The following is a 23190-nucleotide window of genomic DNA, read 5'->3' on the forward strand; positions in this document are numbered from 1 at the left end:
ATAAGGCTAGAGTCTAATTGAACTAAAGCATACATGAAAAGACTAGAAAACTAGTTGCCCTAGAACGGCTAGGACCCCAATTTTTTAAATATTTTTAAATAAATTGGAATGGGGCCGTGGCCCCCCTCCTGAGGCCATAATCAGCCCGGGGATCCCTTCCCCCGGGGCATGGCCATATCTTTTCTTTATTTATTTGGAGGGGGCTGCCTTGCCCCCCTCCTCAGGCCATTTATGGCCCCAGGGACCCTATCCCCCCGGGCCGGCCTTTGTTTTAAAAAAAAAAAAAAAAATTTAATTGTTTTAATTTTTGAGGAGGGGGGCCGCGTGGCCCCCCTCCCGGGCCACTAATAGCCCCGGGGACCCCATCCCCCGGGGCTAGCCCTCTCCATTGGGGACCGTGGGGGGTCCCCAATCCCCCCACGGTCCTGCTGGCTCCCCGCCTCCTGTGGGAGCTGGCAAGCAATCGGCTTTGGTTTTTGGAAGAGAGAGCAGGTTTCCTGCTCTCTCTTCCAAAAACCAAAGCAGTTTGCTATGGCAGGGCGGGAGCCGCGAGGCTCCCACCCTGCCATATCAAACAGCAGTGTCCTGGGGATGGGCACCCCAGGACGCTGCAGGAGCCGGCATAAATATATATATTGGAAAAACTATAGGTTTTAAGCACGTTATAGTTAGAAATTAGCATTTCAAAAACCTTAGGAATGCACTGAAACAACCATAGGTTTCAGGCACGTTATAGTTAGAAATTAGTATTTAAAAAACCTTAGAAATTCACTGAAAAAACCATAGGTTTCAGGCACGTTATAGTTAGAAATTAGCATTTAAAAAACCTTGGAAATTCACTGAAAAAAATCATAGGTTTCATGGATGTTATACTTAGTTGGACATTTCACTCGTAGAAAACCAGAGTAATTCTGATAGTATAGTTAGTTCAGCCCCTGCAAAGCACTGCTCATGACGTCACATATTACATCATTCATGACATGGTCAGTGACATCACTGATGACATCATCCACATGATAAGCTGATGCACCTCCTCATATCCTACTATAAACTTTGATACACCCACTCTAAAATACAGACTACCATTTTCAAAACCATAGACACACCAATACCAAGTAGTACATACCCATTCACTAATTCCTAAGTCTACACACACATCCACTTATTCACCCATACAGTCACTCATACATGCAGTCAACCATCAATACTGCACTCACATATCTATACAGACACTCACACACCACCACTCATCGATAGACTTACTCACACACCTAGTCAGTCATGCAAAGAATCAATCACACTACCATTTACTCACCTATACAGTTATACACACAGCACCTCACTTATTCAAACATATAATAACACATACTTACACTCTCATACAATAACTAATACAAGCACACACTCATCCATACAGCCACTTTCACAATCACTCACTCTCACATATAGTCATTTATATACTCCAACTCACATATACTTCCTTTTACATATGCATTTACTCACACATTTACCACTGAGGCATCTATTCACTCACCAACACACCCATACACACACTTACCCACCCATACAGCCCTTCACAGATGCACTCTTGAACCCATATACCGTGAATCACCCACTTACACATCTATGCACAGAGTTACACCCCCATCCACCCACACAGACACTTAGGCATCTATATTGATACTTAGACAACCAATCAATAACCCACATAGATCCTCATTTAGCTACTCATCAACCCATGCAACCGCTTACACACCAACAGACAAACTAAACTGTGTGAATGTCTGTAGTAGTCACTAACCCAAGCACTTATAAATTCACCATACACTGTCCTCGCACTCGTGTAATCATTCAGTCACTACCCATGTACTCATTCAATGACCCAGGCTCTAACACATGCACTGCTACAATCTCCTTATGCAGTCCAGCCATCTCCTTGTCACTACCCATGCACTCCTCCAATCACCCAGCCAGTTCAATGTCCTTATCTAATTACTGCGCCAAAACACAAGCACTTATAAATTCACCATGCACTCTCCTTGCAGTACTCTAATCATCCAGTCACTACCCGTGTGCTCATGCAATGACCCAGGCACTAACACATGCACTGCTACAATACCCTGAGCACTACTGATGCAGTCCAGCCATCTTCTTGTCACTACCCATGCACTCCTCCAATCACCCAGCCAGTTCCATGTCCTTATCTAATTACTGCGCCAAAACACAAGCACTTATAAATTCACCATGCACTCTCCTTGCAGTACTCTAATCATCCAGTCACTACCCATGTACTCATGCAATGACCCAGGCACTAACACATGCACTGCTACAATCCCCTGAGCACTACTGATGCAGTCCAGCCATCTCCTTGTCACTACCCATGCACTCCTCCAATCACCAAGCCCGGCATAATATATACACAGCAGCTAAAGGTTTAGATATTGTGGGGTTGATGCATCAGAGAGAACTACTGTAGACTAGTTCAGAACATTAAGGACCTGGGTCACAATGGTAAACATACTTACTTGTGTAAGTTTATTTTTCATTTGTATTCACAAACTGCAAGTTAATATTAAGTTTAAGACTGTGGAGACTCAAACGGTCTGGGCAGAGATCTCTACACATAAAAATATAGAGAATGCATATCTTTTAAGTGCAAAGTTCTCCGCCCAACTGCGGAGCCTCCACAGTCATAAACTTACTATTATCTCTGAGTTTGTGAAAACAAAAACAAAAAACTTACACAAAAGTATACATTAACCTTTGTGAATCAGGCCCATATTCTATAAGGAGATTGCTATGACGTCTTTAAGAATAGTTTGTGCTTGCTAAAGGGGCTTCCTGACAGGAACTTAAAGCAGCCATGTGCAGCCTCAGCGGTGCAGAGGGCCCACAACGCCGCTTCAGGGGGACCCTAGACCTCCATATGGTGGCCATTCATGACAAGACAAATGAATATATATGGGATATGGAGGTCATAAGCAACCTTTATGGCATTCTGCAAGGAGGGCCCTTCATTTTGTATTAGCCCCATCATTTTGTATTAGCCACTGCTTCCTAAATTGTTTCAAGTTAAAGACGGGAATAGGATCCATTCAGAGCTATGTTTTCAATGAACGACTCTACGCAATAAATGAACAAGATCTGTCTACTGTGTACATGTCCATAACCTGAATCACACATATGCATTGCGATTATCTTCAAATCGATGTGTTTATTGGTTAAAACTCTCTTTTTATCAATGTTTCAATATGCTTGCACAAAGTGTTATGCACTCGCAAAATATAATTCATACATCAAGTTGGATTCCCTCTCTCTAATTGCATTTTTAAGCACATAAATGTGGGATATGCTCCCTATAAATCCAAAGTCATCTACCTTCCACTGTATAATGCCCTCCTTTAAAAGTTTGTAAGGTATCTTGGAATTCTATCTAGCATTCTAGTTCTTTGAGGGAATGCTACACACTGTTATATCTGTTTAGGGCGCTTAGCGGACATTCCAAGTATTCAGCAGAAAATGATAGGCTTATTGCACAGTAAGACAGCATGCTACACAACAAACTGCTCAGAGTGGAGAGAGGGGTTAGGCATCATTGCAATCTAAACTGTACTGACATTTGGGTACTTGTAGAGTTATGGAGAGGTGTTCCATGAGTCACGCATCAGAGACGTATTGGACTGCACTTGGCAAAAGATGTCAAGCAGGTATATCTTTGCTTGTAAAGCTAACACCCTAGGTAAAGATAAAACTAGTGTGGGCAAGCCTTGCAGATGTGCATTTTTGTGTTAACATGAGGATTAGAAGTGCAATGAATTATCAAAAAAAAGTGGTGAAACCTAAATCTAGTCAAGATTCTTCCATCAGGGATGTGTCCCAGCTCAATGACTGGCAAAAGCTTTCCTTGTTTATAAGCCTGTGTGTAACAAAGCCATCAACACAACCCCTGATCAGGTTATTAAAAATAGGCTGGAGGTTGGCTTGGTTTATCACTCTATCAGCACAGTTTGAAAATCTAAAGAGATTTGGTCTTCCTGTCTTCTGCAACTGAATGATCTGCCCTAGTAATGTGTGACTGATGTGTACATGCATACTCATGATGCTGTAGAGTGCCAAAAGTTCGGCAAGAGTGAGTAGACCTTTGACTTTTGGTAGGTCCAGTTGAACTACACATTGATGCAATATGAAGCTCTAGCTTGTAAATGGGCTGCTGAGTATTAAAGTATTTGCATATGTCCGCCATTTATTCTAAGAACAGAACACTTTTCTAGAGGTCATTCCATATGGAGATTCAATTGAGGTAGTAAAAATATTTTTTTAAGTACTAAAATGCACAAACAGAAAACAGAATTAAATAATTATATAAAAATGATTCTGGGTCAGTGCAGTAAGTCATTCTTCAGTGTGAGAAACCAGTTCCTTCCTGTAGTCTGCTGTTTTATAATTTCAGTTTGACATCCAGGAATAGACATGGCATGTACACCTGTGTTCAGGCGATGTGTTAAAGATGTATTTTCAGTCAGATGACAATTTGATATTTTTAGACTTACTGTTACAGTATGGTTCAAGCATATGAGGTACCATGTATGGTATAAAGCTCTTATTCTAGTTGCATCTTTAATGTACTGTATTGTGATAAGAACAAGTAGGTTTCAATCTTTCAAGAGAAGGAGGCAGGTTATCTTTTTTACCCTAATACTTTCAAAAGTAGGTTTTCCCTGTCAAGGTATTACAGGGTAGTGCGTCAGGTATCATGAGTGAGCAAGAATCAGTTTAATCTAGAGCATATTCTGGCAATGATGCAATGTACGAGTAGTATTTGCTTCAAAGATGTTAAGAGTTTCTATATCAACACAATGTTGAAATGGTATAGTAAGTATCGATGAGGATCAAGAATCAAGGGCTACTTTATCAATAATTACCCTTGATGCAGCAAAGGGCTGTGATCGGTTGAACTGGAAATATTTGAGCGGGACTTTGAAGGCTTTCGGCTTTGGCGAGACATTTAGAGAGTTCCCAAAAAAAATCTATAGGGCACCCAAGCTGAAATACTGGTGAATGGCAACCTCATGGCCTCCCTGCAAATAGGGAGAAGGACGAGACAAGGGTGCCCCCTATCTCCTATCCTCTTTTACCTAAACATTGAGCCTTTGGCTCAATGTGTAAGGCAGAATAAGGAAATAGCCCCCTTCACTGTGGGCGGTTTCTCCAGGAAGCTGGCTCTGTAATCTGATGATCTGATTTTGTTCACCTCTGATGTCAATCAAGCCCTTCTGGATTTATTTTCTGAAGTGCAGACATTCGGAAAGATGTCTGGATATGAGATCAACAGCAGCAAGACTGAAGTTATGGCCCGGACCCAAGATGCCCATGATGTTAGATTGTCAAAAGAAATAAGATACCTAGGTGTAACAATATTACAAAAGCAAGAAGAGCTCCCTAAAGTGAATTTAATGAAAGTCTTTAAAAAAGTGGATAAGTTGCTAAAGAGCTGGCAGAACCTCACGCAGTACGGGCAGATTAACTTAGTTAAGATGTGTGTCCTGCCCAAGTTTGCCTATCTATTTGACAACATCCCTCCAGGGAGCTCCCACCGAGGTGTCCCGCATTAGACTGGATTGTTCAGGGACCCTCCTTTACCACGACTGGGACTTCTGTCGCGAAATGTTGCCACTGCTATAGAAGTAAGAGTAACCTGGTCCTGATGATGCCCTAAACACTCCAACAGGCTAAAATGCCGTCGACTTTTACTGAAAAAATGTTGACGCTAATTCCTCGAGGATACCCATCTGGAGTTCCTTTGTATATATTAGCATTTATTGCTTGGGTAAGTTATGTTATGTTATTGCCATTTATATAGCGCCAAATCACCAATGGTCTCTAAGCGCTTGTGAGAAACATAAATCCATACCAGAGTTACACAACCCAATGCTTGGTCGATCTAGGTGAGGCTTAACCAAAAGCCTGAATAAACAAAAAAGTCTTTAGTTTCCTCCTGAAGGGGAGGAGGTAAACTTCCCGGTGCAAGCTCTGCAGTAGCTTGTTCCAAAGCTGAGGTATCATCAAGGAAAAAGCTCGACCCCCCAAGGTGGCTTTATCAAACTGAGGACAGGTCAACAAACTTACCTCAGATGAACGGAGACATTGTCCTGGCACATAACTCTTCAGCCGTTTCTTGATGTAATCAGGTGCTGTTCTGTGCAGGGCTTTATGTGCAATACACAGGCCCTTAAACCTAGCCCTCTGCTTGATTGGAAGCCAATGTAGTTGTTGCGGCAGTGGTGTCACATGTGCTCTTCTAGGAAGATTTAAGGTCAATCTCGCTGCATTGTTCATAACCACCGGAAGCTTCCCTGATAGTTTGTCAGGTAGCCCTATGTAAAGCATGTTACCGAAGTCCATTCATGACACAATTAGTGCTGACACTACGGTGTTCATGGTGGAGAAAGAAAGGAGTGGTACAAGTTTCCGGAGTTGCCTCATAAGGCTGCCACAGTTCCCCACCACAGCGGTCACCTGATTGGTCAGTGTTAGCTTGTCATGCCACCTGATGCCCAGGTTCTTCAAAACTGGCATCGGTGTCGTAGTAGTGTCTAGCTCTTGTAGCCAGAAGGAATTGCCCCCGTGGTAATAGCTAACACCTCTGTCTTGTCCGAAATCACTTTCAGTAAATTGGTGGTCATCCATTTCATAGTGAACCGGAGGATATTCTGTAAGTTAGCCTGTGCCTGTGTAGAGCTGTTGATTCACAAGATTAGTTACATATCGTCGGCGTAGTTGAACACCAGACATTCTAATTTTGCCAGCGCTTCCACGATATGCAAATAGATGTAAAAAAGCAGGGGAGACAACGTCGAGCCCTGTGGGACCCCACACTGCAGAGCGCCTTTCTTGGACACACAATCCCCTAGTTGGACCGTTTGCGGCCGATCCTTCAGAAAAAAGGCAATCCACTGGTATACGACACAAGTAATTCCCAGCGCCTGAACATGGGTCAGCAACTGGGCATGGTTCATGGCGTCGAACGCAGATGAAAGATCCAAAAGGATCAATTCCGATGAGTTCTTCTTGTCGGCTGCAAGCTTCAGCTCATCCAGCACTGAGAGCATCACCAGGTCTGTACTGTTGTGGGCCCTGAAGCCCGCTTGCCGTGCATAGAGCAGGTGATGTTTCTCCCAAAAAAATGAAAGTGTTCTAAGCATGTGTTGCTCAAATACCTTAGCCAGAAAGGGAAGTCTGGATATGGGACGGTAGTTTTTCAAGTTTTTGACATCTGCCCCTGCTTTCTTCAGTGGCTGAGTCACCATGGTTTCCTTAAAATTGAGAGGAACTTTCCCCGTTACCAGAGACAGATTTATTAAGGACAACATCTCTGGCCCCATCACAACGAAGATCATTTTGAACACGCTGGGAGGTCAGGGGTCCTCTGGAGACCATGATTTCACTTTGGCCATAATGTGCACTAGGCAGTCTAGGTCTAATGTTGGAAAGACTGAGACATAACCTCCCTAGAAGCCTGGTCGATCCACCACTGAAAGAGGGCATGAGCTTGTGCAGGTGTTACCTATTTCTATTAGGATATCCTTGACTTTTGCCAGAAAGAAGTCCTGTATCTTATTGCAATCAGCTAGCTTGACAACCGCCCTGTATTCTTTCTTTTGACTCAATTCCCTCAGCACCTCGAAGGTCTCCTTCTGAGTGTCCTTGGCCTTCTTGATCTGCCGCTCTTATTGATTGGATTTCTTTGCAATGATTGAGATTTTATAGAGGGCTAGTTTTGCTTTATATTCCTCCCGGGCCTTTGGGTCGTATGATTTCCACCATTGCCTTTCACACTGGCGTAGGGCCTGTTTTATCCCTCGTAGTTCCTCTGTATACCATGGGGCTCCCTTCACTCTATTCATTTCCCTTTCCCTCTGTGCGGGGGCCACCTTATCAATAGCTTCCATCAATTGGCTTGCAAGCTTCTCGTACTCCAGATCTGGGTCCCCAGACTGTCTCCCGGGGTGCAGCATCTCAACCAGTGCCACCCTCAGACTGGCTTCCTCTATTTTGTGCCAGCTCCGTACCACACTCCACAATGAGGGTAGATATTTCAATGGACTGGGCACAGGAATCCCAAAACTGGTCAGATGGTGATCTGATCAGCTATAAGGTCTGCACTCTGTTAATTGTACATCGGGCAGTGTAGTCTAGATGAGGTCTAGAATGTGGCCCTTCTCGTGGGTGAGGATCTCCACAATTTGTTTCAGTCCTTGCATGGTCATTGCCTCTTCTAACCTGCTGGTCACTGGTTTTCTAGGAGCCTTGTCCCATTGATAATTAAAGTCCCCCATCACTAGAATCTGTTGATGGCTAGAACAAATATCACTGACCACTCCAGAGAGCAGATCATTAAACAGAGGGGTTGACCGAGGTGGATGATATACCACCACTACAATCAGGCAAGAAGATTTTAGCCCTATTTTTATCCCCAGACCCTCCGCTCCATCTAAGCTCTCTGTTATTATCCTCTCGGTGGGCAGGGACCTACGGCAAAATACCACTAACCCCCCTCTTTTCCTGCCCTGTCGATTATATGTCAGGACATCATAATCCAGGGGAAGGGAGGCAACTATATCAGGACCTGAGGCATCCTCTAACCATGCTTCTGTGAGTGCAAGAATATCTAGTTCTTTATCTTGGAGCAGCGTAAAAATTTCCAGGTTATGCTTCTGGAGTGATCGGGTATTCAGCAGTGCGGCCCTAAGTCAAGCAGAATCATCAGACCCCGCACCATTCTCTCTCTGAACCTGGCTGCATCTACTCTATAGCCCCCCCTTACCAACTAGCAGGTTTGCCATCCGAAGCTTCTCTTCTAATGCTGAAGGCATGACAGCCATGTGAAGCATACCACCCAAGTTTCGAAGTTCCTCCATGGAATAGACCAGCCTTTGACCAGGAGTCCTGGCCCCTGGACCCGATCGGGCGCAGACAGGCTTGCCTTAGGCGCGCCTTTGGCGCACCATTGGCACACCCACTGTGTGCGTCCGCTGCACAAAAAGTAAGCTAAACAAGCAAAGCATTTCCTAAATGTCATTGAAATTTAATAAACAGTGCTAAAGTAATGGCCAAATTAAAAATAAAGCTTTTCAACTGTCAAGATATGTCTAAAATGTAACTTCTTCATGCCTAACTCAAGCACCTCTATAAACTCTTTTTTTCAAAAACTACCAACTGGATTTACAGCAAACCAACAAAAGCACACTCCTGGGGGAAAGTTTTATCTTTGAAGTACAATGCTAACACTTTCCATTTAAGCTATAACATAAAGATATCAGGCGGTAAAATGTTGTGAGATCTAAAGGTAAATACAATGTGATTATCAAAATGTGACCAGCTGCCATATATCAACAAGGGATGTTACAACTGGCATTAGTCTAACACAGTAAAAATGTGAAAAGTGTCTGCAAAGTGTAAATAAAACTAAATGTAAATTCTTTGATGTGTCCTTCATATCCGATAGAAAACAAATCTTTGTTAGGCAGACAGCAGTAAGGGGCATGGAAATATTGACCCACATTGTTGGAAAAAGGCAACATTCTATTTTATTTCATTGTAGTTAATGTGCATATGGAAATGAGCCATGAGGCTGCAGTTGCATATCAATAATTTCCAATGAGCCTCTTGCACACACGTGAAGCAAGCTGCAGTCCAAAAGCACACATCTACTTCAGTGCACACCCTCAAGGCTTAGGACATATTAATCAATCAATTAAATGCATTAATCCCAACATATACTTTCTGCTTCAAATGTGTTGATTAACACTGTCATTTGTTTTGGCTTTGCATGGCTGTCCACACACACAAGGAAACAATTTTATTTTCAGTGTTACTCAATAATTTGAAGTAAAAAAGGATATGTTGGGATTAATTAATTTAATGGTTTAACTAACTGGACTTGAGGAGGAAAGATACTTGGAACTTTGCTTGTGAAAAGTGTTCTGTCAGCACTTGTGTTATTGATTAGAAATGTATTGTTATTTTATTATTGATTATGCACTAATGTGTACAAGGTTGTTGTTTTTTGCTATTATTGGCCCGCATTAATGTAATGAAGGTATATAAAGTCATAACTCTAAGCCTTAAGAGATTTTACTGTGAAAATAAATAACAAAGCCTGAATTAAAAAACTGCAAACACTTTTTAGTAAAAGTAATTCATTAGAAACAAAGAAAAAGGTCTCCATGTGTGTTTTTGAGAAATATGACCACAAATAAAATCGGGAATTAGGATTTTCATTTTTGATCTAGGATAAAAATACCCAACATACATTCTCCTAAATCAGGTCCAGACCCATTTCTTTATAAACGCATCATGGGATGTGAGCATATAAAATTTATCAAATGGTACAAGGAGAAATCGCCTTGTGTGGGTAATTCGCATTACCTTTTAACACAGGGAATGCCCTTGCCAAAACAATTGTAACAAGATACCAGCAAATCACATTTCATGCTATTTATGCAATTCTAATATAAAGTTAATCAATTTCTGTGGGAAAATAACTACACAATTTTGCACATGCCTACTTTTATATCAGTCTAGACCAGTGTTCCCAAGTAATGGGTCACAAAATGATTTTTTGTGGGCTGTGAATATCCAAGCAATAAATAAAGATGCTTTTAAATTCTGTATTTATCTTGGCACATTTGCTGCACTTCAGTGACAGAGTTCAAATATCAGGCTATGGCTTCCGATAAATTGATGCTTATGTTTTTTTTGCATGGCAATTGGTGTTTACAAACTCATCTCACTTTGCAGTTAGAGTAAGAAGAGGAAAGTGAGTTATGTGCGAATCTTGCAGGGATACAGAGCAAGTGAAAGGAATGGCTGTAAGGCGTCATTCTTTATAACACACAAGAAATAAGTACCTTTACAAGAACTGTATACATTCAGAAGTTCAGAAAGCAAACATGAAGCACAATTTGTAAATCTGATGTATGATTGAAACAAAGATTTTTAATAAGATCAAAACAAATCAAGATACTTTTACTTGGGGATGCGTAAATGATAAATATTCACTGAAGCCTGATTATCACAGATTATCATTTGTGTTCAATATAGCTTTATCAGTTAAACTGTATGTCTATGTTAATTTTGTGTTCATTTCAATACAAAATGGTCTCTCTGTAAATGGCAGTGCTGTACCACACAATGCTTTATTTACATTAAACAATTGCCAATCTTAGGATCATTAAAGCTAGGTGGATTGAAAATGTGTGACTTTCTAACAAGTGAAGTGTGTCGAGGTTCTAAAATGTTTGGGGACAAATGGATAGAACTACTAAAATTGAAAATATACTTACATTTTTATAGGAACAAGGACAGCAGGAAGAGAAGCGCTCATAGGTGGGCAACTGCATCACTTTAGTGTCCCTTTTGTTATATATGCAATTATTTGATGTATAGTAAACTTGTTCCCCGCGAGAGTTAATTAACTTATATGTGCTGGATTGTTCTTCAGTAGCTAAAAAAAAAAGAGCAAATACTTCAGACTCCAGCACAACAACTGTATTTTGAGTCCTAAACCTTTATTTCATTGATTTTTGAATGAGTATAATGAGAAGCCTATAACAAAGCAGTATCACTAATGGGGAATTGCACACTAAACCATTAGAATGTATGACGTTACAATGCATGCCATTACAACGCATGCCATCACAATGCATACCTTTCCCTGACTTGCTGTTGGGGGTGCGCTGGAAGTTGGAACAGTATAATTTACTATTCTAACTCCAGTGTGTGCAACCAGTAGGGAAGGTGTTGGAGTTAACTCCAACACCTTCTAAACCCTGCAACAAGCCTTTCGCATTGTAACAAGATGCGTTGTAATGGCATGCGTTGTAATGCTTACGTTGTAAAGGCTATTTCCCTAAACCATTACAGCACATTACAAAGTAGTTCATGACAAACATTTTTAATGTATATAAGGCCATTGCCATCTCTTTAATCAAAACAAATAAGCTGTCAAAACGTATTTGCCCTATTCAGGTAGAAATTTGTGTGAGAGATATAGCCACTAATTAAATGTTTATGTACATGTTTAAATCTTTGTTTGTGGTTCATGAAATGTGCATGTACCATAAATCTATAAAAACATGTAATCAAACATACTCTTTCTTGAGAGAAACATTTTTCTTAGGGGCATGAGGTAGGCACTGGCACTCCAAAGCTGGAATGTACTTGCACGTTTGTGGGTATCACAAATGCTCTACGACTCCTCCTCATCTGATAAACAGTCCCAAAATAAATAGGAGTCTGAGGGAAAGAGATTTCTCCATGGGGAAAATGTTTTCAATGGCGAGGTAGACAGACAAAAAAGGTAAGAAGTGCAATTGCTCAAAGGTGTTCATTTTAAGCATGTGTGTGTATATAGATATGTATATGTATATGTATATGTATATTCACTGAAAAAACCATAGGTTTCACACATGTTATAGTTAGCGGAAATTTTACTGATAAAAAACCAATGAAATTCCCCCGTTATAGTTAGTGCAGGAAACTATAACTCACGCGACCGCAATCCTCTGCTGATGCTAATACTGTATTTAGACACTTATTTGCCCATGTCTTCTTCCATAAATTTTTAGCTATACATATATTACAAATATTTTTTTTTCATAAAGACACATATGTCATCAGCAGAAGATTGCGGTCGCGTGAGTTATAGTTTCCTGCACTAACTATAACGGGGGAATTTCATTGGTTTTTTATCAGTAAAATTTCCGCTAACTATAACATGTGTGAAACCTATGGTTTTTTCAGTGAATTTGCAAGGTTTTTTAAATGCTAATTCCTAACTATAACGTGTGTGAAACCTATGGTTTTTTCAGTGAATTTGTACGTTTTTTTAAATGCTAAGTTACTTTACGCCATTCGTGGCGTGCGCGCCCACTTAACGCAGTTCATTCCGTGCACGTACGGTGCGCTTCGCGCACCGTGCGCGCACAGTGAGCACGCGGTGCGCTTCGCGCACCGCGCGCCCACTTTACGCAGTTAGTGCCGTGCACGCACGGTGGGCACGCGGTGCGCTACGTGCACCGCGTGCCCACGTTACGCTAGATGGGCCATGTACGCACGATGCGCTTCGCGCACCGTGCGCACATGGAGGACATATGATGCGCTTCGTTGTGAAAGGTTATATATTTTTTTTTTTTTTAAACGTTGATAAGCCATGCCCAAATGGTGCCCTTCGGACACCATTTGCACACGGGGTGGGGAGGGTGTGGATAATTTTTTTTTTTCAATCATTTTTTACCGTACGCGTAATCGGCGAAATTAGCGAAAAAATTAAAATTCAGTTTTTGGCCTTGGGGGATCTTTGGGGACTCCCTCAACATGGCTAGGTGCTTTGGAGCTGGCTAAACAGCTCCTTTACATGTTTTTGTCCTTTGTTTCTTAATCCACACTCTGAGTGCGAGAGAGAAAATGACGGCCGCCGCTTCCTGGTTTCGACCGATTCGAATGTTTACTAAGATCTAACAGCCATATATATATATTACCTACTGGCGGTCGCCAGTAGGTAGTTATAGTTAGGACCCTCTTACCATAGGAAATCCGCAACATTCTATTTGGAATAACTTTGGCGCCGGTCGACGAATCCTCGCGAATTTTTCAAAATAGGTGGGGCGCTACGCTCCGCTCCTACCCTGAAAGTCTCGGGGAGATTCGTCAAGCGGGGGCTGAGATAAAAGGGGGGTCCCAAAACGCGTTTTTCCCATGCATTTTTCCATAGGACCTTTAGACACAGCTACAGCCCGAACGGCTGAACAGAGTTCCTTGAAATTTGGCAGAGAGGTAGTCCTCAGGTCAAGGAAGTGCCTTTTGTAGGTTTGGTGTAAATCTGTTCAGTATATTCTGAGAAAATAGCCTTTAAATCAATATATATCTGAGCCAGCTTACGGTGCGCTTACGGTGCGCTTACCGTACGCGTACGGTGACGTGCGCGAGCGCAATTCTGATTGGCTCTTAGATCTTAGTAAACATTCGAATCGGTCGAAACCAGGAAGCGGCGGCCGCCATTTTGTGTATTTCACTCAGAAAAAAAAGGGTGATAACTTGAAAAGGGGGCAAGGAAGAGAGTTACAGACCCCCTAACATTTGTAAGGGGGTCAAAGAAGGACAGAAAAGTAAAAAAAAAACATTTATTGATTTTAAAAAAAAATCGCGGGGTACGCGTACGGTAAGCTCACCGTACGCGTACGGTAAAAAAAAATAAAAAAAGAAATGAAATGCAGATTTAAGTGTTTAGATATTAGGGGGCTCTAAAAAGAGCCGTTGTGTTTATTAAGTGTTTTTTTAGTGGTACCTACAAGTAAGTACCGATGCAGAGTCTAAGGTTCAAGAGGAAGACTCTGTTCCCTTCATCAGTGAAGTGTACACCATCTCCTCTATAAATGTCTTGCATGTCGTAACGCAAGTTGTTGTGGTAAATGGAACCCATACCATAGTCACGGAGGAAAGCAGAAACAGATTTGTTGACGTGCTTTCTTGCTTTGTCAATCTGTGGACAAAAATGATTGGACCAGTTCCATTTTTGCCTTTGGCATATGTTAGAAAACACAAAGGCAGTTTTAGGGAAAAGTGAAAACAGTTGTGCAAAGGTCTCCTTCATAAGCATTTCCAGACCTACCCCAGTCAAAGTGCCTAGGTCATTGCCACCACAGTGCACTATTATGAGGTCAGGGTGTTGGATTTGCATGAAGGATTTCAGCAATGGCATCAATTGGTACCACTTTAACCCTCTCTGACCAATCCATTTAATGTCTACATTTGGCAAAGCAAGGTCTCTCACCACATCTGTTTTCTCTGCATACTTTTCACTCCAGAAGACATAGCTGTGCCCTACAATCCACACTGTGAACATTTTCAAAGGAGAACTGGATGCACTCAGGAGGTGTAATTCAGTAGAATGGTAAAAAGAAATGAAAGACAATTTGGAAATGGAGGCATACATATTTTTTTTTATAAAAAAAAGAACTGATTGGCTGTTTCATACCATTCTAGAATAAAAACTAGGCTGTATGTGTAAATTTATAGAAGCATGTTTTGTATTGGTACTGAAAAATGTGTTACCAAAGAACAGTACTATGGATTTGCTGTTAGGTTTGAAAAGTCAAGCACTCCTGCTCTTTGGAAATGAAACATTGTGTGGCGAACTTCTGACCTAACTCCACACAGCAGTGTTCCATGAGCTGTTGCTATGGTAGCAGGCAGAAGTCAAGTTGGGGGAAGGGTACTAGGCAGAAGTCAAGTTGGGGGAAGGGTACTTTTGGAAAAGGGTTGGTTTTCAACCAATAGAAATGTGTGATTACATTTGAAAAAAAGGGGGAAGCACTGAGATTTGAAATTAACATGTATATGTGTGGAAAAAGAGAGGGAAAGTTTGCCATTATCTGGTTCTGCTGAGAGGAGAGAGGTGTACAGAACAGAGATCCTGGCTCTGATAATCTGCTGTTTGAGTGCCACATTTCTTTCGCAACTAACTAATTTTAAAGGTGAGTTTAGAGTTTGAGAGGGGAAGTATATGGTAAATTAAGAAATGAATAATAGAATTGGAATTCCTTTTGTTGAAGTTGTGTTTATCATTTTCTGTTTTGGGAGAAATTAAAATGTGAGGAACATGTAAAATATTATGGACTATGTTTTCACGATAAATTAAGGTGTACTGGTAAAAATAAGGAATACTTTAAGGGTTTGAGGTTGCACTCAGTAATGCAAATACATTCAGCATCAGTAAGGCTGGTTGCCCTTGCTGGAGTGTAGTCAGTCACCCAGGTTTCACATATTGCTGGTCTCAGAAAGCTGTTTGGTATTGCTCTGGTGATTTTACATTTGCATTAGATGGAAAGGGGTAGGTATTTTTTTCTGCAGAAGCAGACTCTTAGCACACAGCCAGCTGCTTATCCTGTGGAATCATGCACAGTATTCACAACCGAGTGGGGTTTGAGGTTGCAGTCAGTAATTCAAATACATTCTGCTTCACTAAGGCTGGTTGCCCTTGCTGGAGTGTACTCAGTCACCCAGGTTACACATGTTGCTGGTCTCAAAAAGCAGTTTGGACATGTGCTTTTTTCAGAATCTGAAAAGTGGATTCATAATGTGTCAGTCTGTAAAAGTGTTTATCACTTGCCAAAAAAAAGAGTAGTAAGTGTGCTTTCAAATTGGCAAAGACATTTCGTTTTGTGACTAATATGAAAACATGACTCTGTGTGCAAATAGGAATTACAGGCAGAGATTTATTGCGTATTGCTCTGGTGATTTTACATTTGCATTAGATGGAAAGGGGGAGGTATTTTTTTATGCAGAAGCAGACTCTTAGCACACAGCCAGCTGCTTATCCTGTGGAATCATGCATAGTAATGACAACCGAGTGGGGTTTGAGGTTTCAGTCAGTAATGCAAATACATTCAGCATCAGTAAGGCTGGTTGCCCTTGCTGGAGTGTAGTCAGTCACCCAGGTTACACATGTTGCTGGTCTCAGAAAGGTGTTTGGTATTGCTCTGGTGATTTTACATTTGCAATAGATGGAAAGGGGGAGCTATTTTTTTATGCAGAAGCAGACTCTTAGCACACACCCAGCTGCTTATCCTGTGGAATCATGCACAGTATTCACAACCGAGTGGGGTTTGAGGTTGCACTTAGTAATGCAAATATATTCAGCATCACTAAGGCTGGTTGCCCTTGCTGGAGTGTAGTCAATCACCCAGGTTACACATGTTGCTGGTCAGACAAAGCTGTTTGGTATTGCTCTGGTGATTTTACATTTGCATTAGATGGAAAGGGGGTGTTATTTTTTTATGCAGAAGCAGACTCTTAGCACACAACCAGCTGCTTATCCTGTGTAATCTAGCACAGTATTCACAACCGAGTGGGGTTTGAGGTTGCAGTCAGTAATGCAAATACATTCAGCATCACTAAGGCTGGTTGCCCTTGCTGGAGTGTAGTCAGTCACCCAGGTTACACATGGTGCTGGTCTGAAAAAGCAGTTTGGACATGTGCTTTTATCAGAATCTGAAAAGTGGATTCATAATGTGTCAGTCTGTAAAAGTGTTTATCACTTGCCAAAAAAAAGAGTAGTAAGTGTGCTTTCAAATTGGCAAAGAAATTTCGTTTTGTGACTAATGTGAAAACATGACTCTGTGTGTAAATAGGAATTACAGGCAGAGATTTACTGCGTATTGCTCTGGTGATTTTACATTTGCATTAGATGGAAAGGGGGAGCCATTTTTTGTGCAGAAGCAGACTCTTAGCACACACCCAGCTGCTTATCCTGTGGAATCATGCACAGTATTCACAACCGAGTGGGGTTTGAGGTTTCAGTCAGTAATGCAAATACATTCAGCATCACTAAGGCTGGTTGCCCTTGCTGGAGTGTAGTCAGTCACCCAGGTTACACATGGTGCTGGTCTGAAAAAGCAGTTTGGACATGTGCTTTTATCAGAATGTGAAAAGTGGATTCATAATGTGTCAGTCTGTAAAAGTACTTATCACTTGCCAAAAAAAAGAGTAGTAAGTGTGCTTTCAAATTGGCAAAGAAATTTCGTTTTGTGACTAATGTGAAAACATGACTCTGTGTGTAAATAGGAATTACAGGCAGACATTTATTGCGTATTGCTCTGGTGATTTTACATTTGCATTAGATGGAAAGGGGGAGCCATTTTTTTGTGCAGAAGCAGACTCTTAGCACACACCCAGCTGCTTATCCTGTGGAATCATGCACAGTATTCACAACCGAGTGGGGTTTGAGGTTTCAGTCAGTAATGCAAATACATTCAGCATCACTAAGGCTGGTTGACCTTGCTGGAGTGTAGTCAGTCACCCAGGTTACACATGGTGCTGGTCTGAAAAAGCAGTTTGGACATGTGCTTTTTTAAGAATCTGAAAAGTGGATTCAAAATGTGTCAGTCTGTAAAAGTGTTTATCACTTGCCAAAAAAAAGAGTAGTAAGTGTGCTTTCAAATTGGCAAAGAAATTTCGTTTTGTGACTAATTTGAAAACATGACTCTGTGTGCAAATAGGAATTACAGGCAGAGATTTATTGCGTATTGCTCTGGTGAATTTACCTTTGCATTAGATGTAAAGGGGGAGCCATTTTTTTGTGCAGAAGCAGACTCTTAGCACACAGCCAGCTGCTTATCCTGTGGAATCATGCATAGTAATGACAACCGAGTGGGGTTTGAGGTTTCAGTCAGTAATGCAAATACATTCAGCATCAGTAAGGCTGGTTGCCCTTGCTGGAGTGTAGTCAGTCACCCAGGTTACACATGTTGCTGGTCTCAGAAAGGTGTTTGGTATTGCTCTGGTGATTTTACATTTGCAATAGATGGAAAGGGGGAGCTATTTTTTTATGCAGAAGCAGACTCTTAGCACACACCCAGCTGCTTATCCTGTGGAATGATGCACAGTATTCACAACCGAGTGGGGTTTGAGGTTGCACTTAGTAATGCAAATATATTCAGCATCACTAACGCTGGTTGCCCTTGCTGGAGTGTAGTCAGTCACCCAGGTTACACATGTTGCTGGTCAGAGAAAGCTGTTTGGTATTGCTCTGGTGATTTTACATTTGCATTAGATGGAAAGGGGGTGTTATTTTTTTATGCAGAAGCAGACTCTTAGCACACAACCAGCTGCTTATCCTGTGGAATCAAGCACAGTATTCACAACCGAGTGGGGTTTGAGGTTGCAGTCAGTAATGCAAATACATTCAGCATCACTAAGGCTGGTTGCCCTTGCTGGAGTGTAGTCAGTCATCCAGGTTACACATGTTGCTGGTCTGAAAATGTTGTTTGGACATGTGCTTTTTTAAGAATCTAAAAAGTGGATTCATAATGTGTCAGACTGTAAAAGTGTTTATCACTTGCCAAAAAAAAGAGTAGTAAGTGTGCTTTCAAATTGGCAAAGAAATTGCGAATTCTGACTAATATGTAAACATGACTCTGTGTGCAAAGAGGAATTACAGGCAGAGATTTATTGCGTATTGCTCTGGTGATTTTACATTTGCATTAGATGGAAAGGGGGACCTATTTTTTTTGTGCAGAAGCAAACTCTTAGCACACACCAGCTGTTTATCCTGTGGAAACATGCACAGTATTCACAACCGAGTGGGGTTTGAGGTTTCAATCAGTAATGCAAATACATTCAGCATCACTAAGGCTGGTTGCCCTTGCTGGAGTGTAGTCAGTCACCCAGGTTACACATGTTGCTGGTCTGAAAAAGCTGTTTGGACATGTGCTGTTTTCAGAATCTGAAAAGTGGATTCAAAATGTGTCAGACTGTAAAAGTACTTATCACTTGCCAAAAAAGTAGTAGAAAGTATGCTTTGCAATTGGCAAAGAAATTTCGTTTTCTGCCTAATTTCAAAGCATGACTCTGTGTGCACACAGGAATTGTTTTTAGATATTTAATTTGTGAAGGTGTTATTGTGATTTTCATTTATAGGAAAGGGGTTTATAGTATTTTAAGATTTCAAAAGATCATAAAAAATGTAGTAATATATTTAAATAAAATAAAGGATTTTTTTTTTAGTTTTTTTCAGGTATTGCTGAAGAGCAGTGAACAAAATTTAAGATGCCTACAAAATCCAGACTAAAGAAAGACCACAAAAAAAACCTATATTTGAAGACAACTGGAGGACCTAAGTTAGTTGGAGATGCTCATGTTGGGAAAAAGAGAAAATCTTCTGGTAAGCAGACAAAAGATTTTTTAAAGAACATCTTCAAAAAAAGGAAAAATTTACAAAATGTCTGTACTGGAAAGAATGTTTTCAATAGAAAAAAACAGGAAAAAATTGAGAATTTAGTTAATGCAAATATACCTTCTGCAACAATAAAGATTAACTTAAACAGAAAAACAGCGTTTAAAGAGATACGTAGAAAAATGTTTCAGAGAAGAGTTATGTCCAATTTGATAAAGGATGTGAAGAAATATAAGAAAAAGGCAAAATATTACAAGAGAAAAAAAGAAATTGAAGCCATTGCAACAAAGGCATTAGAATTAAAAAGGAAACTATTCATTTTAATTTTGAATAGGATGCGTACATTAGATAAAATGGTTAATGTACTGAAATCACAAAGCAAAAGGAAAAGAGTAGTGAACAGAACAAACTTTTGTAAAGTGTTTTTAGGAAAATGGATGCATAGTTCAAGTAGTGAACCTTTTTTTAATGAAGAGAGTTATTTTCAAAGTAATAGTTTGCTGCATGCAGTTGACACCAGAGGTCGTGCTTATGAAGTGAAAAATGGTTGCATAATGGAGAAGGAGATAATGGTTCCAAGAGATGAGGTACAAGTGATGGCGGATGAGGCTATGGGGAGACGTCCTAAAGCCCCAGTGTACACTTGGAATTGTAGTAGTATTTGCACTGTGCGTCAGGAATCTATTGATACATTTCGTGAGTTTCTAAGAGAATATAGTAAAATAAGTGTAAAACAGAAGATTAAGGTGCTTCAAAGTCTAGATCCATGCAGAGTGAGAGAGAATACTGGTTTGCAGGGTCATTCTCTGGCTTGTCTATCTAGAAAAGTGTGTAATAGTGTTTTCCATCATTTTAGGATGCTGGCTGTTCATCATACTGAAATGACAAAGTTTGTGAGACGGTTGTATTTTGCTAAAAGTCCAGCAATAAAGTTAGATGAATTGAATAGGGCTCTGTTCCGTGGATCGGTATCAGATGTAGAGAATGTTATTGATGAAATTCAGTTTTGTTACTTTGGTCCTGAACAAGACAGTGCAGAAAAGGACACAGTAAATGAGGAAGAAGTGGAAGAGAATGTAGAACCCTCTGTAAGTAAGACATTTAATGATCACATAACAAAATTTGCAATAACCTCTAATGAAAGACCAAATATTACTTGTATTTGTTGCCGCAGAACTCATTATAGAAAACAAACTAGGAATGTTGATCTCTACAGAAAGAGTGAAAATGAAGATAATTATAAGTGGAAGGATTTTGCCACATATATATTTCTTGAAAATTGTTTTGAATTGGGTTACAACAAGTTAGAGGAAAATAGAATGCCGACCAGAGCTGTACATAATAATTTAGAATTGGATGCTATTCCTGCTGAACTTTCTGAATTAAATACATATGAGTCTATACTTATTCAATGTGTTCATCCGTTCCAGACCATAGTACGTATGGAGCCCGAAACTGGTAAATTACCTCCTTCAGATTTACTGAGAGGTTTAAAAGGTAGAGTGGTGTATTTGCCCTTGGATTTGAAAAAAAATATGGAAACTATTGATGCAGATACTTTGGAAACTGAACCATTAGTTATTCTGGTTAATGGTGTACCTACAAAGAATAAGAAGATTTGGCAGGAGCTGGTAGATGTACGGAAAGTACAAAGAGCAAATTTGTATTTGAAAAGGAATAACAAATGGTATGAATCAATTTATATAGAAGAAGAAGAAGAAGATTTACAAGAAGACACAGAAACACCAACTGGACAAATTGAAAAAGTGGACAAGTCAAAGGAAGAAGAAATTTATGAACATTTTAGCATACATCCTCTTCATTCAAAAGAAGTTATGGGAGACAATATTGATCTGTTTCAGATGAAGAAAGCAAAAGGAACTCCTGTGAGTGTATGGGAGGAGAGCTTGGAAGCTCGAGGTTTTTCCCAGCTGTTTCCTAAAGGAAAAGGAGGACGATACGATGAACATCCAGAACAGATTCCAGCTTCTGAGTATCGGACTACAAGACTATATGCTGAAGATCCCAGATTTCGACAAAGTATTCCTTATTTGTTCCATCTTTTATTTGAAAGCGACTTGTCTGCATTATCATATGCAGTAAATCACATTTTAAAAAGTGGAGTACATTTACAAAATGTGTCTGCTAAGGATTTTATGAAGAAAGTGCAGCACCGAGATGATCATTTGGAAACACAACTGATCAATCTGATGGCTTGTCAGCGTGGGACAAATGAATATTGGTAACGACGCCATGGTGAATTAAAATGCATGTTACGGAATTTAGGAACTCCTACATGGTTTCTAACCCTAAGCTGTGCAGAGTACGCTTGGGATGATTTACTGGATTTTCTACGAGAGGCAAATTCAAACATTAAAAACATTGAATACAAGACAGCAGGAGAACTGTGCTCATTGGATCCGGTTAATGTTTGCAGATATTTCAATCATAGATTTGAGGCTATGATGTCCTTCATCTGCAATAAAAAAAATCCACCTCTAGGAGAAGTAGTGGATTTCTTTTGGAGAAAAGAGTACCAGGCAAGAGGTGCTCCTCATATTCATATGCTGTTGTGGATCAAGGATGCCCCAAAGTTTGGAACAGATACTGATGAAGCAGTGTTATCTTACATTGAAGAATATGCAACATGTGCTATACCAAAAAGCACAGAAGAGAAAAAGTTAAAGGAGCAAGTTTTACGTTTCCAAAGTCATCGGTGTGGAAAATACTGTCGACGGAAATACAAGAGCAAAGATAAATACTACACTAAATGTCGATTTGGATTTCCTAGACCTGTTCTTTCAAATGGAAGAGTAAACAGTTTTATGTCATCTGTGAGACATACTATCACAAGAAAATCACCTAAGAATACCTACAACATAAAAAGAAAAGAAGAATCAAAAAATATAAATGACTACAACCCAGTCATTTTATCCATGTGGAATGCTAACATGGATATACAGTATGTAGCTGACAATTCCATTGCTGTTGCTCGATATGTAACGTCTTACATTACTAAATCTGAAAAAACTGAATTGAAAGAAATGTGGGAAGAGATTTCTCACGAGAAGACTGTCAGTAAGAAGCTGTACAGTTTCAGTTTAAAGATGTTATCGCATCGAGAAATTGGATCCTACGAATGTTCAGATAGGTTATCTTCTGCAAGTCTCTACTCGAAATCAAGAAGAAGAATTTGGGCAAGTTTAGGCCTTGCAGCAATGAGAAATCGGGTACTGAAATCTGTTGGAGAAATTGAATATTTGGCCGAGAATGACCCAGAAAGTATAGATATTTTGAAATCAAACATGTTGGACACATATTATCCCAAGAGAAGTCAACATCTGGAGAACATGTGTCTCTATGAAGTGCTGCAGAACTACATTTATTCACGGAAAGCCGCAGAAGACATCAAAAATGGAAAATATAAAGTCATTGGTGAGGAAGGATGTTTGGTG

General features: G+C 40.3%; 1 protein-coding gene across 5 annotated transcripts in view; it reads right to left on the bottom strand.

Annotated features, from left to right (window-relative positions):
• LOC146785765 (phospholipid scramblase 1-like) overlaps nucleotides 1–23190 on the bottom strand; it is a 935365-nt gene that overhangs the window by 472932 nt on the left and 439243 nt on the right. For all 5 annotated transcript variants that reach the window (XM_085633613.1, XM_085633616.1, XM_085633615.1 and 2 more), the window contains one exon: nucleotides 11346–11506. In XM_085633613.1, coding sequence (XP_085489739.1) covers nucleotides 11346–11506 — 161 coding nt within the window. The remainder of the gene's footprint in view (nucleotides 1–11345; nucleotides 11507–23190) is intronic.

This window comes from Triturus cristatus, chromosome 11 (assembly GCF_964204655.1).
Source record: "Triturus cristatus chromosome 11, aTriCri1.1, whole genome shotgun sequence".
In the NCBI taxonomy this organism is placed as follows: Eukaryota; Metazoa; Chordata; class Amphibia; order Caudata; family Salamandridae; genus Triturus; species Triturus cristatus.